Source organism: Columba livia, chromosome 15 (genome assembly GCF_036013475.1).
Source record: "Columba livia isolate bColLiv1 breed racing homer chromosome 15, bColLiv1.pat.W.v2, whole genome shotgun sequence".
Lineage (NCBI taxonomy): Eukaryota > Metazoa > Chordata > Aves > Columbiformes > Columbidae > Columba > Columba livia.
The window spans coordinates 9,308,389-9,323,155 of NC_088616.1; the positions used below are offsets into that span (position 1 = coordinate 9,308,389).

At 43.7% G+C, this 14,767-nt stretch overlaps 1 protein-coding gene across 9 annotated transcripts in view; it reads right to left on the bottom strand.

Annotated features, from left to right (window-relative positions):
• The window catches only part of IFT140 (intraflagellar transport 140), a 79,681-nt gene that overhangs the window by 10,780 nt on the left and 54,134 nt on the right, over nucleotides 1-14,767 (bottom strand). For 5 of the 9 annotated variants that reach the window (XM_065030534.1, XM_005505666.4, XM_065030537.1 and 2 more), the window contains exons 19-29: nucleotides 7,603-7,780; nucleotides 4,837-5,027; nucleotides 3,680-3,775; nucleotides 3,315-3,447; nucleotides 3,082-3,225; nucleotides 2,586-2,714; nucleotides 2,187-2,369; nucleotides 1,282-1,488; nucleotides 888-1,100; nucleotides 642-808; nucleotides 170-311 (exon numbers count right to left, since the gene is read on the bottom strand). In XM_065030534.1, coding sequence (XP_064886606.1) covers nucleotides 170-311; nucleotides 642-808; nucleotides 888-1,100; nucleotides 1,282-1,488; nucleotides 2,187-2,369; nucleotides 2,586-2,714; nucleotides 3,082-3,225; nucleotides 3,315-3,447; nucleotides 3,680-3,775; nucleotides 4,837-5,027; nucleotides 7,603-7,780 — 1,783 coding nt within the window. Of the gene's footprint in view, nucleotides 1-169; nucleotides 312-641; nucleotides 809-887; nucleotides 1,101-1,281; nucleotides 1,489-2,186; nucleotides 2,370-2,585; nucleotides 2,715-3,069; nucleotides 3,226-3,314; nucleotides 3,448-3,679; nucleotides 3,776-4,836; nucleotides 5,028-7,602; nucleotides 7,781-14,767 lie in introns of all 9 variants that reach the window. The other 4 variants (XM_065030533.1, XM_021291797.2, XM_021291796.2 and 1 more) reach the window with 1 other exon arrangement.

Below are 14,767 nucleotides of genomic sequence, written 5' to 3' on the forward strand. Positions count from 1 at the left end.
AGTCCCACAAAAACAAAAAATACATTAATATGGATATAGTTCCTCAGGTCTGCAACACCCTGCTGAACAGTTTAGCTATGTCTCTGCTGTAGAATCTCTTCCTATATGAGAGAACCACACTATACCAAGCTGTACAGGTGTATATAGAATACAGGAAGAATTAACTTACCGTATGGAATTCCTGCATTTGTACATAATGTTCAATCAGAAATCCCAAGACATCGCCATGACGGATGGCATTGTCAAAATCCTGTTCAGTGAGGAGCAGCTCGCACTGTCTGACCGCTTCTTTGGGATCTTCGGAGTAAACTCTGGTAAAAGAGCAAAAGGAAACTGTTAACAATCTGGATGAGAGCATTCAGCTTCTCATATGAGGAACAAGGAAGGTTTCTTTACTGTATTGTGTTTCATAATTGCCTTTTGACAGAGCTACGCTTTCCTCAGTAATACACTTGCTTATATTTCAGGTTACCTTTTTAATGTCAACAGAACTTTTAAAAATCACATAGAAAAATGCAATAACAGCCTTTAGAAGTGAGTCTGCAAACTATTTATTAAACCGTACTAGTAAAACTTTGCTTCTTGTATGATATTTCTGTAATTAGTTTACACGTTTACATGCTCTGAATACTGCAGCTCACCTCCGAGCGTGGATGAATCTCCTAATCAGGGTCATCTTGCTTTGCAAACGTGCCAGTTTGCTTTCCTGTTCCTGAGGGTTTCTAGGCTTTGCTTTGGAAAGGCACTTATACGCTTCTGCCAGTGCCCCCTGCGCTTTCTCATAGTTGTGATACTCGTCAATTTCTACCTGCAAGAGAAGTAAGATCAATGTCTTGCTCCAGAGCTGACAATCAAAAGCCTTCCAGCAGTCACAGAGGGGGATGTACCTGAGCACATGCATCGTAGAAACCCGCCAGCAGGTCCAGCGCTCTTCCTTTAGTATAGAAGCTTATGATGTTCTTCATAATCTCGGAGTCCTTACGCCAGTCCAGCGATTGTAGGTAGTTGGCTGCCATGATATAAATCTCTTTCTGCCTGGAAACTCCCGCAAAGAAGACAATTTTCTCGGTGTCTCCAGATTTCAGCAGTGCCCTCATAGCCTGGCAGTGGAAAGGGGGACACGGGGGAAAAAAGAGGGGAAATATAATTGTGAATACAAAACCACAATCTATGCCAAGATGCCTGGGAAGCCTTGTGTGAATAGTCTACCGTACAAAGATTGTTCCAAGATTTACTTCTCAAAATACCCTTGTTTTAAGAAATCTTAGGATTCGGACTGACCTTTAACTTGTTTCCTGCTTGTGTGTATTTCTTGGTTGCCAGGTGGTAATTCCCTTGTCTCATGCAGCAGTCAGCGATTTGCTCCAGCAGCTCCCTCCGGGACTCCTCAGAGAGCTCCTTGGAGTCCTTGGCGACCGTCATCTTCTCAGCCATCTCCTCTGTGATGGTCAGGTTCTGCTTCAGGCAAAGCTGCAGAGCTTCATGGTACTAACGGACGAGAGAAAGCAGTGAGCTGTTGCAGACACTACAGCGATACATCACATTGCTTGTAGTGGGACCTATAGAAATGGGCTATACAAAGGCACAAATGCCCCGAGATGTAGATGCTCTGTCTAGAACATGGTGTAGTTCAGCATCCCAACACCGGCTCCTGTTCAAGTTCACACCGTCTCACTTTGTTTGCTAAGAACACATTAGTTCTTCCATGGACACCACTGTTTCTCCCATTTTCTCAAGAGGACGCCAGTGTGGCACCAAAGATTCATCCATTTAATCTCTTTGAACACAATGTTCTTGGAGACATACAAGTCAGATTTATTAGGCATGGTTGATTATATTAAGGTTTTCAGCAAATACAAATAAAATAAATACAGGTATTTGAAAGATTTTGTTACATATTTTGCTACTTCTCATATAGGAACAAACCATGAGTAGGACATACCATAGCTTTTAGCCCAGAAAAGGGCTACTGTACCCTTGCAAAACATGGAAGAAAGCAAGACATGGGAGCTCTGCATTGATACCCAGCTTTTGGGTAAGGCCAAGTTCCCAGCACAATAATGAGAGTGAGGCAGAGGTGCATAAAATTTAGGTGAGCGATGATGCACCTTAACTAAATTGGGGGTATGACAATAGGGACAGCTCCCTCTGCCTGGCCTGGAGGGACCAGAGAAGCCAGAATTTACCTTTTTAGCTGTTAGCAGCAACTCCATCGCCTTCTCATACTGAGCATGTTCAATAAAAAAATCCGAGCAGCGAGCTAGCAGAGCTGGGTCTGATTTCTCATCCAGGTCTTCAGCAATTAGCTGCAGGGCCCCAAACTGCTGTGTGGCAAAGGCTAGCTCCAGCGCTTTGGAGAAATGCCCTGCCTGCAAAATTAAGAATGAGTCTTTAAAGGCTAGAGTAAGCACTGCAGAATCAGTTTACAGATCAGCTTAGAGTGAATTGACAAAGTGGATTAACTACCATGAAGAAATGATTAATAAACTGTACATATAGTAAAAGCTACAGTTGATTTAATGTTCCTCTGCTGTAGGAATCACTTCAGTTTAAAGTTTGGTATTTTTTACTAAAAAGACATTTACCTTGTGGTATAACATGACAGCTCTGTCCATCTGCTCTCCCTTTTCCTCGTAATAGCAGGCTGCCTCGATCATGTCTTCCGGAGAGCTCAGAAGAGCCAGGTTCATCAGCTGATCATCTAAATTGTTCTCCTATTCAAAAGCAAAGATTCAGCGCTCTCGGTATGTGGCAAACAGACTTCATAGCTCTCTCTTCTTGCAAGCCTACAGCTTCACAGCGTCAACACAGTCGCCCATCAACCCTTTTCTGTGTAAAAACCTACACCAACCCAAAGAACTCTGAGCTGCGACAAGAATAACTTTTTTCCAGGCAGTTTTCTGTTGAGATATACAAGAAAATACAACCAAGCCTTTATCAATGTATCTTTTACAGAGGATGCAGGCAGAAAGCAGGAGCATCTCCACAGTGGGCTGTATATGAGCAAGCAGTTTCTCACAAGAAAGAATGGGCACGAACAACTTGTACAACCTTAGGACATAAACGTACCTCTTCACGTACCTTGCACAAGCGGATGGCATTGTTGAATGCCTGGGCCCTGGTGTAGAAATGTACAGCCTGCTTGATGTCATTCTGACTCTCATACTGGCGGGCCAGGTGATACGATGCTGCCCAATTCCCCGTTTCATTTGCTATTTCAGCCGCCTGGAAAGGAAATCATATATCTTTATGTTGTGCCCATACTCATCCCAGGAATGAGAACTCTGGAAGCAGATGGGATCAGGCTGCCTCACCTTCTGAATGTTGCCCTGAAAGCAGTGGACACGGACGAGGGAAAAATAATCCTGAGCAAGGTCGTAGTACTTCAGTGCAGATTCCATGTCTGACTGGCTCTCCAGATACTGGGCCCACCATTTCCACAGGCTCCTAGAAAAGTAACAGCATTAATTGCAGTAACAAGAATTGCCGGAGACTACATTTTTCACTCCTAGAGATCTTGAACTCAAGACTAGATTCATTTTTTCAGAATGCAACAAGGCTTTACCCCCAACTCAAGGGTAATGTTCAAAGGTCTGCACTATAAGCAAGGTCAGCCTAGATATTTAATGTGGCAGTTCTTGAGCGAGGTGTAGGGAGAAGGAACAAGCATAGCACTGACTTGTCTTTCATCTTGTTGACGTAGTTCTCCAGGGCTTGTAAGTCTTCAGAGAGCATTCTGGGTACCTCAAACCTGTGCGTGTCAGACTTCTCATAGCTGTAGAGAACAATACATTAGATGTGAAATTACTACCTTCTTATTAGCTCATGTCCTGTGTAAAAATCCATTTAATGTTGTCTGACAGCTACGGACCGTCAGCACTTGGTAACACTGCTTCATTTGTATTATTAAGTTCACTACAAGATCAGTTCAACTCTGCCAGCACCATCAAAGATAAAAAGTTCACTGGTCCTGCAAGGCACCTGGAACGGGGAAGGCATTGTGATCACAGGACAGTAAATACTTTAAAAGTGCCAGTGATAGTCAAAGAAATGTCCCAGAAAGCTCCTCAAACATTAAGCACATCCCTGTGCAACTGGCTGGAAAGGTCACAAGAGCCCTGGGCTCCTCATCTTGCCCTGTCCCTCTGCTGTCCCCTGCACCCACAGCCTCCTTTCCACTCCCAGGAGATCCCGCGCTTTTCCACCTTCTACTGCTAGAGTCTCTCCTCACCTTTCTGCCCACCTTGATCACCCATTGGGTCTGTCTGACCCCATCAGAGATCTACGTTGACTCAGAACAGACATGATCTTATTATATTATTATATTGTTAGGCTTCAAACGGTAAAACTCATATAAAAACAACATTTCAAACAACAAATGCAACACATTAAAAATCACCTCCCCTACTGTTCTAGGGACTCATCAGTCACAGGAGCAGACCAGGCACCAGAAACACCCAAGTCAGACTAAATTCTGCCACTGCAGTTGTGTCTGGGACTCTCGGGAGAAGTAAACAAGTGGTTTTGTCACGGAAAAGGAAGGAAAAGAGGGCACTGGTCTTCAGAGACAAGTACAGGATTGGATATTAGTGGGATTCAACTATGGGCCCTGACAAGACACTTAACCTTTCTGGCGCTCAGCTTTATTAGCCTGGGAGGGTGCTGGGAAGTTTATTAGAACAATGCTTTCACTCCATGAGACAGAAAGCACCAGAAACAGGAAAAGACTTTAATTAATTATTAGCAGTCATCACCAGACATCCTCCTTAGCCTGCCCCCAGTCTCCACAGGAGAACACAGCTCCAAATCCCCTGGGTGCCCCGGGCTGGTTCTTACTGGGTGAGCGCAAGACTCTGCTCTCCAGTTGCCTCCAGGTGCTTCGCGTAGTTGTAGTACGTGGTGCGTAGGTGAACACGATCGTGAGCTTCCGCTGTTTCAATGGCTTTCTGCCACTGGTTGGAGGCTTGATAGAACTTGTTCAGGAGGTCATATCGTTGGCAAGCCTTGTACAGCCGCTCCGCATCCTCCTGCAAGGAGAGCGCACAGACACTCATTAGCTCCGAGAGGTGTTGCATCGGTGTCCTTCACAACAGACACTGCACTTCTACGTAGTTTATTAGTGCAGGTCACTGTAATGCAATTAAAGTAACAATAATTCAGGCAGGGGGGTTAACCAACTAAATATACGTAGCCTGGAATAGCACATTACTGGGAAACAGGATGTTTATGTGAAAATAAGGAAAGCACTCAGATCCTGGCATTTACTGTACAGTATCAACTGGGGGGGTGACATGAGCAAGGCATCAACAATTAAACACTGTCACCAGGAGCGTAAACCACTTCCAAAAGGGGAGATACGCTCATGTGGGGCTGCAGTTCACAGCCACACAGGGGGGGTGGCAAGAAGGCATCAGGTGCTGGGACCCCCCTGCGACCTCCGAGCAGCCATCAGAGGCAGCAACACTGTTCGTGGATAACTGAGATCCATCCTGGGAAGAAACACCATTAATTTAGGACAGAATTAGAACAGGAGGATTTAGTGGATGCTGACGCAAGGGCGAGCAAATTTGGAACTATTATTTTTACGCTTTGAGAGGTACTCCTGTGGAAGAAGCATTTTCCTGCTCCACCCAACTGCTGTCCAGCTGAATACTATATTTAGTAAATTGAGATTATCTGTCCAAGACAGAAAAATAGTTTCTGTCTCTTATTGTTTCAAATTCAAAGCAGCACCGAAAGTAGAGATGGAACATGCCTGCACTATGATTCTGTATGAGATGAAAAAAGCAAGAGAACTGCATTCATTTTGCTACAGTTCCTTTCCACCTCTCTGAATAGATCTAAATGTCCAAAAGAAGGAGAATTGACACTTTTCAGCCCCACAGCTTTTTCTGCCAGGAAGCTTTTCCAAACATTTAGCTTGAATTTTCCTTTTCTTCTTCAATTCAGAATAGTTACTCTATCCCTCTAGCATGTATAGTCTTAAAATAGTTGTAGATTGCTAAACATCTTTTTAAGCCAAATTCTATTTATTCAGCTATCTCTAAGATGTCCTTGTCTGTGAAATCTTTCCAAGAGCTTAACAATTTGCTCTGATTTTCTCTGAACTTCTTCCAGTTCATCAACATTTTTTTCTGGTAATGAGATACTTAAGGGTGGAAGTCAATGTTCCAGCTGTAGCTGCCACAAATACATAGAGAGAAGTCACCAAATCAAAGCCCCGGGATTTGGCGTCTCCTCAAACGCAACCCCAGACAGATTTTTGCTGTCACAGCCCCTTGCCATTTTTTATCTAATTCGTGGTTTCCTATGAACCGTGGGACATTTCATAAATTCTCCTTTCCAAATTTTTCCCTCTTACAGATCCTACGCCTGCATCTTTTATGCTTCCCAAGCTAAAAACCTCTGCTTTTCTTACAGATCATTGAATAAAGGCAAACCGAGTGGAATATGTGCCCTTACCATCCATCTAATTCAACAACCCTCCAGTCAGTTTTCAATCCCCATGATGATGCTGGTCTCAAACCCATTTCAGATCTCAGTTCGACTGGTAATCAATGGGAGTGGGTTCAGACCACAGTAAAGACACATGGGAAAGACACGGTTCATTTCGGTGTGTATTTGCTGCCAGGTTGGGTTCCAGATACAGGTACAGGGACAGTTGCATCATGCACCAGACTATGGGGAGAACAGCCCGACTGTGTCCGCTGGTTGTGCGGGACGCACAGTTATTTCTTCAATAACGAGAGAAACCAGGATGGAAATCTGGGCGCCTGCAGAAGAGCAGGCATCTCTGGGACAGCACGAGCAGCAAATGTGACTCGCCAGAGCTCTCCAACCCGCAGGAAACACCAGCTTCGCCTAAACTGCTCAAATGCTTTAAGCCAGCCCTTGCTGTCTGGCAGAACACAGCTTTAGCCTTTCACCCCACAAACAAACATGTCAAAAAAGAACTTGTGTTTCCCATATTGAACCTTAAAATATGTTTGTTGAAACACTTTAGCTAGAATACTTTAAAGTGCATCGATTTTTTTTTTAATCCAGTCAAACCTAGAATGATTAAGCTTGGAAGAATTATGCCCCAAGAAAACAGTTTTCCTGTTTAATGTTTCACACATAAACCATCCTTAAAAGACATTTCCTTCATTCAGCAGTTTCCTTCATTCAGTCATTTTTCATATGGGAGTAAAACTCCCATATAATTTCTGTACAGCAGTTAGGCAAACAGACAAAATGGTTTGCTGCACCCTCAGGCAGCTGTGGCTCCTGGTACTCTCATTTCCAGGCATCACATTCTGCCACACTCGTTCCCATCTGCGCTTTGAGGAACACAGAGAGCTCCGGAGTCAGGAAAGCCCCGAGCAGTGTCAGGCAGGAATCGTGCAGCACGTGGTCGTGCGATGCTGACGGAGACGCCTGTTTCCCTAGCATAAAAACTCAGCTTCAAAAAAATAATCGTCAGAACTATTGTTCATCGCTCCTTGGAGACCTGACAATAGGTTTTACTCTCCACCAAGGTTTTTGCATTTCAGAATTTTAAAGAAATGATCGGTTTCTCGTTTGTCCCTAGTTAAGCGGGGTGCATGTTCCCGGGTGGTTTACCAGCATGCCCAGCTGCACGGCCAGCATGGCCACCCTGGCCTCCTGCTCGGGCTCTTGCTCAGCCTCCCTCAAGGCCTTGGCTCCTCTTGCGTGACCCATGTTTCCAAGGCAAATTTTGGCAACATCGAGCCTCTGAGTCTTGACGCACATGCGAGCCATGTTCTCCCAGACAGCCTCACTGTGAGAAACGGGAAAGAAAAACAGCGTTGTTACAGTGTCACCTTTAAGGCTTGGGGACTTGAGCAGGTAAAATGCAAGGAAAGAAAAGAGTGCGAAAGGGAAAACCACTGGACATTTGCTGGATGTAACAAAGAGACTCCAGTTACTCTGTGAAGACTGAAGACAAACAGAAATAGGCCTCAGACATAAAGGCTGGTTCTGGAGCCGAACACCCACAGCCTTAAGGAAATATTGCAGGTTTTGTTTTACGCCAGTGTCTAAACAAAAGCAGTTATGTTTGCTCATACATAAACCTTTATCATGCACGCATCACTGTGGTTCCTGCTGTAGCTGCAACATATAGACATTCAATACCCCCATGTCAACGTTCAGAATTCAAAACAAAAGCTTTAAGAAAAGTCTTACATATAAACCTCGTACTGGAAACATCCTGCTACTGTCCTGCACAGTCCGAACATGCAACAGCTATTAAGAGCCTCATAGCTGCGCTCAACAACAGGGAACAATGTGTAGGAAACAAATTACCAAACGATCATATTCTAACTTAAAACTCTCATTAAAAATGGCACAAAGAAAAGCTTTGCAATGCTCAGAATGAGAACTCCTCAGGGCAATGAGCTTACACTTAACATTGCAAAATCTTCTGGCAAGGCAGAGGCAGGATGGCCAGCACGCAGCATCGCTCAACAGAAGGACCGTGACACTGCTGATCATTACATGAGGTGACAAGCAAAGATTTTCGTAGACTCTATTTACATTTGAGGCTTTTCAGAATGAAATGCAATATATTTGACTAATAGAAACCATAAGCATTACACAAAATGGGTTTTTTTCAGTGTGTGAACCTCAGCAGAGCTATGGTCCATACAGTTCTCAGACAGCATCACAGCACAAAATAAGTATCTAAACTATAAAAGCAGAAGGAAAAAAAAAAAAGAGAGAAGAAAAAGAAGAGTTGAATGACACTTGAGGTCCCGCCTCTGCAAGCAAAAAGCAAACCCCCTTCCAGCTTTCCTCTGATTAAAATGTTTTTCTCTTCCCAGTTGCTGTGGGAAGGCCCTGCACAAACAGGGGAAAGTGACTAACCGGGAAGCAGCAAAGCAGATGAGACACGACGTGCTGTCAAACACATACCGCAAGGAAGGGCAGAGAAAAATGCTTTTCCTAATTTACTTTACAATTAGATCATCTTTTATTTGCAACTACAACTGGCATAAAGTTTTCCAGTAGTAATCAACATAAATACGTAAAATAAACGTCATTAAGGCCAAACTGTATAGAGAAAATAAAACAGAATCGGAAATAATAAATCAGGGGCAAATTTGAGATAGTTCAGGAGTTTTGCTTGTTTAGAAAAGCAAAAACGCATGTCTGAATATTTCAGTGAATTTCTTACGTCCGCATGTCCATGCTGAACGTGGCCCAAACGCCTCCTCTCGTGCTCCGCTCCAAGTCTCCCAGACTGGGAAGCCAAAAGGAACGTGGACACAGCGCAGTGATTTCTGAACTCAAGGCCTTACAAAAACTTCAGCACTAGATCCTTCAGAGTGTAATTCTATGCATTCGATATAGAAATATTGACTTATATCAGCAAAAGATGTGATCATCCTAATTTTTGAAAAGTTGGAATTGGTTTCTCTTTGATTCCAGGCGCTGCCCGCATCTGGAACTGGAAAAAGCAGGAAATACAACTTTAAGAACATTTAGGCCTTGGCATTGTCACCTGGCTTTGATCACCAAGGACAGCAAGTTCTGGCATTACTAAAAGCTGTGAAATCCTGCGTGCGTGGGCATGGCCGCGCTTCTCTGCACACAAGGAATAAAGAAATATTTTCCAAAATCCATACGATGCCAGAAGAAGTTGCCAATAGCCATTTCACTCTGGGTGAAGGAACGCACGCCTGTGCTGTGCTCTGTCAAACTGACTAACGGCAAGTGTCTGAAAGGAAATAAAAATCTTTACTTTTCAGAGCTTTGACAGCTCACAATTCCCTCGGCGCAAGAAGATGAGAGTTCCCTTGCAAAACATTCAGCTCCAGGCAGCACAGGCTTGCTGGCAGGAGCGGGCAGGCCTGCAGGCAACCGATGGGTTGAGAGAACAATCCTGGAAGCATCTGCGACGTGCTTCCATGTTTCTCCGTGTTCCAAGAAGATAAGCCTTGGCCTTGGATGGCACAACCTCGCTGGCACCAGGGCGAGAGTCCTGCCCATCACTTTTGCTGCCCCTTGGGAATGTGGGCGAATTACTGCAGGTCTGGTTAAGGAACAAGAAACAGGAGGTGCAGAACAGGCTCGCTTAAACCCCAGGCAAAAGCAGCGTTTATCTCTCAAGAGCTGCTAGTGAAGCAAGAAAGACTAGTCTGTCCTTGTATCCCTAAAAGGCAGCAAGTCTTTCCAGGCCTGGCCCCACCGTTGCACACAAAATGCCAAGTAATGATTTACCCTGCCCCCAGCTCATGCTCTGGGAATTTCCTGTTCTTCTCCTCCTCCTCCTCTCCCCGCTGGAAAGCCACTCGCATCTGTACTTCATCAGCCAGAGCTGGGAACTTAATGAAGACCAGATGCAGCAACAGCGCGAGCAAAGCCAGGGGAATGTGCTCCCCGAGCATCCTGCGGATAAATGACCTGCTGCTGCACCCCAGACTCCCGGCTCCAGCCACATCTATAGGACTGGGAAAGCAAACCGGGACACCTCTTCAGACTGGACACAAATTTACCGTATACTTGATGAAAAAGTTTTTCTTCCTTTATATCTGATGTTTTGCATCTATTTTTCTATGAAATTATGTTTATAGCCTCTAATGGTCTGACTTTACAAACATTCTGTTCCTGTGTATTTTTCATTGCCCATTTTGCATGGAAGTTTAAAGAAAAAAATCCAGTAAATAGAGTATTATTGAGAAGTGCTGGAGATTTATATATCTGAAGCATCTCATTACAAAATCTTTCTCCCTCTATTTAATGGGGTGTATTTGGAAAATGAACACGTGTTCCGTCTCTTGCCTCTAAATATCTTGATCAGGAGAAAAAGAGAATCTCTCCTTGCAATTTGGGCCCCAATTCATTGAACTAGACCCTAATCATTCTCCTTTAAGGACTACAGTACAATGCAAAGGGAAATACTTATATAAGCTATTATATCTATAATACTGTTACCAGATATACTATCTATAACACTATGTTATATATAATGTATAATAATACATCAATATGTCCCTATAACACTATATCATATATAATGCTTCATAATACATCATTACATCCCTAATGCATACATCTACCTGGCGTGGGTGAGCGTCCCCTTGTGCCTCAGGCACAACCTGGGCTGTCAAAAACAGAAATAAATCCAGCAAGCGGGAAAGCTTCTGGTGACCCAACAGTGGGGACAAGGGAGCTTCACTCCCCTGTCACAGAACAAACTGCACAAGCCATTCAAAGCGGATTCTCAGCAGCTCAGCCAGGGGGGCCCGCAGAGGATGCACCGTCCTGGTGCACAGAGTTTCCTACGGGACGTACCGTGTGTACAGGGGTCAGGGCTGGTCGGGACAGACGCCGCGGGGCCGGGCACCTTCCCCAGCCTCCTCCCGCTGCCTACGTGCTGCCGGCGGGTGTTGTCTGTGCAAAGGAAAAGGATGGGACCAAGCAGGTGCTGCTTCCTAAGGAAAATTAACAGTATCTACTGTTGCTTTACAAATGCTAATCCCTTACCTGGATTTCAGTAACTTGAGGGTGCACCTTCCAACCCCTGAAAAAACACGTCGGAATCATGTCACCTGGCTTAAATGTACAACAGTGGGTGATTCTGAGCAGATAATTCAGTTAGAGATCAACTTTACATACATGTGATTTGACAGACTGACCACAGGACACAAGCACCGCGGTGTGGGATGGAACAGATCCAGAGGGCTCGGACATGGTCAAATGAGACCAACTCCCCAACACCCAAGGTTAGAGAGATGAGGAGCTGATCACTGATCATTTATGTAAAATTTTAAACACATCTATAAAAATGGACACCAATCTTATCTTCAAACCACTGCAAAATAAATAGTTATAATGTCACAATCGGTGGCTTAATCTCTGTTCTAACCTGGAAAACACCCAGGACTTGAAAAAATCAATTTTCATCTGATGTAGCTAAATTACATTAGATGCTCTTAAAATGCATTTATTGGATTCTGGTTATCCCTGTTCCATGGGACTAAAAGATAACAAGGAACTAAATAATATATGAAAGTTGCAACTATTCTATTAGATAGCGTTAACCATATTAAATTATTGCTTCTCTGAGAAATATGTGAGGTATTTTTCATGTACGATCAAAACACAGAGAGCTGTCTAGATTATTCCTAAAAACTCTTCCTTGGCAGTAACAGAATATTTGATATATAAGCAAAAGTTTTACAGAAGAGGCCCTATAACATCCTATTAAATACATAGCTTTATCTGTTCCAAACCAATCCTGATAAAATAAACACCAAGCTGTTGTTCAGGGTGGACGGTAGCAAACAAAAATCTTGTGCCCTAAGGAATCCAGTAAGTACAGCAACTGAATATACTGCTGCACATTTATCAGAAGTGTTCATTGAGATGATTTTTTATTTAAAAGGATGAGGAGGATTCCTGGACTGTTCCGTACTGGAAGCACACGACCTCCCAGTGAAGACAGAGAATGTCACTGACTGTGAATGTGCCAGCAAGAACCACTTGAATAAAATCGTAACAAAGAATGAATAACTGAGCCACTTTGGTGTGAGCAGGCTAGGAAAATTTACCGGATCTTTGCAAAATTTTGATACAGTGCAATCTACTCATTTGGGGAATTCCCCCATTTTACACCTCTAGATACTGTTATTAGTTTGATAAAATGGTAAAAAGCCATTTGTCTATTAAAAAGAAAAGAAAAACGATTGTGCTCTGAATAAACAACTGTACACAGAATTTGTTAGGTAGTAAACGGATAAATTCAGTAGGTACGCAACTAGTTATCTGATATAATCTAAATTACTGAGATTCTTAAAGTAAAATGACATTTACATAACTGATTTCTCCTCCAGAAAGACCCAGAATGCTTGAAAAGCTGTGATGCCAATTGCACGGAGTAATTTAACCTACCACTGAGCAGAACCGCTCGCTAGCATGGAACACTCACTGAGCAAACAGCTACTTCCACACAAGAACATCCACCAGAAATTTTGCCATGGGGGAAAAAAGTCATCATGCGCTTGCTTAATTACTGCAGCCAACAGCAATTCCTGGTGCCTCGCATTGCTGCTCAGAGACGCTCCGCACCAGGATCACCCGATGGGCTGGGGGCTGCTGCCCCTTCTGCTCCCCACGCCACCATCGGGGTTCCCAGGACAATTTCCATCGTCACAAAAATTAGAAGTCCCAAATCACTCGTGCCGTGGCAGTGCCCAACGACAGAGAGACAACGTGGACTTCAAATTACACAGCCCCTTTGGAGATGAGCACCTCAGCACTGCCGGAGGGATGAAACATCTGATTTAGGGCAACTGTCACCAGTCCCACGCCAGCCCCTGTTCATGGGGCAGGGAACGGAGCCACCTGACTCATCCGCATCCGTTCCCAGCTGCGACGCGCCACGTACCACCCACCCGTCTGCGGCCACAACAAGAGGCGATCTGCGAGAAAGAGATCTATTTTCTTCTGCTGGGAAAGCTGCCAGAAATGTAAGTTCATTGATTTGCTTGGATAACATGAAGAATTTCTCAAGTATCATATATCTCAAACCACAAACTAACGCCATGGTGCTTAGCTTACCTGGTCCCTTTGATGCTCAAAGACAAGTATGAGTTAGGACAAACAAGATTTATTTTCAGTATCAATGGAATTCAAAATAGCAGCTGCATATTCTCACACCAAATAACAGGTGTGGAAAGAAGAAGAGATGTGACTAAGTTTTAAGTGATTAGACTGATTTGTTCAGTCTTTGTAAAACACAATTGCTATATTTTTTGTACATATATCATGCAAACAAAGCTTGTGCCCTTCTGAAAATACATGCTCAGACTTCAACAAGTCATGAAAATCAAAGATGGGGGAGGAGAGGCACAGAAGCAAGTGTACAATTGAGTAGAAGAGACTTTTCCCTAAAGGTAAATCTCTCCCTGCATTACCTGTATATGAACAACATCTGTCTTGCTGCTGAATCACAGGCTTACAATAATCACACATAAGCCATGACTTATAAAATATGAAAATACAGTCATTGTTCTTAGGAAATCCCTTTGAAGAACAGCAGACACTGGTGTGTTATTTATATCGAAACTTCGAAAACTGAAGATGTATAGAAATCTGACCAATCACAGGAATAAAAGAAACCAAAGATGCTGTACTGCTGTCAGAGTGCAAAGATACTCAAAGTACCTGAAGTTTAATCCACTTAAGGATTAAAAATTAACCAAGCACACAAAGGACAGGTAAATTCACAGCCAGATTTGTACATTCAATTCCAATAGCTGAAACCTAATTATAGCGACATATGAGCTTCACTGAAATATTTTCCACTCCTCAGCAACAAGTTTTAGAAAATAAAATGTTGCCTTTCAAAACATTTCCAACCGGTTTATCTATGTGTACTGGGTCTGTACAGATCTGTTGAGGAATGGCAAAGAAACTTAGCTGATGAGACAGAACCACTATAAAATTGAATCAGTTTCTGATCTAATTTCATTAATTACACAGATGAGAACTCTTGTGCCAACATCTCAGGTGGGGTCGGTGCAGTGCAGCTGTGTCTGCTCATGCAGGCGCTCACCACGACTTCTCACTACTCCCTCTCCAGGCTGTTGACAAGAATCTCACACCTTCACTTCACAAGACACTGTTTAATACTGCACCTTGTACGGCATTTTTTCAGCCTAAAAAGTTCTGACAGGCTCAGATGGAGGAAGGGCACAACCACAGACAGTAACACCCAGAGGGGCTGTCCTTGTCCCTGGCCCTGCGGCAGGTCCTGCGG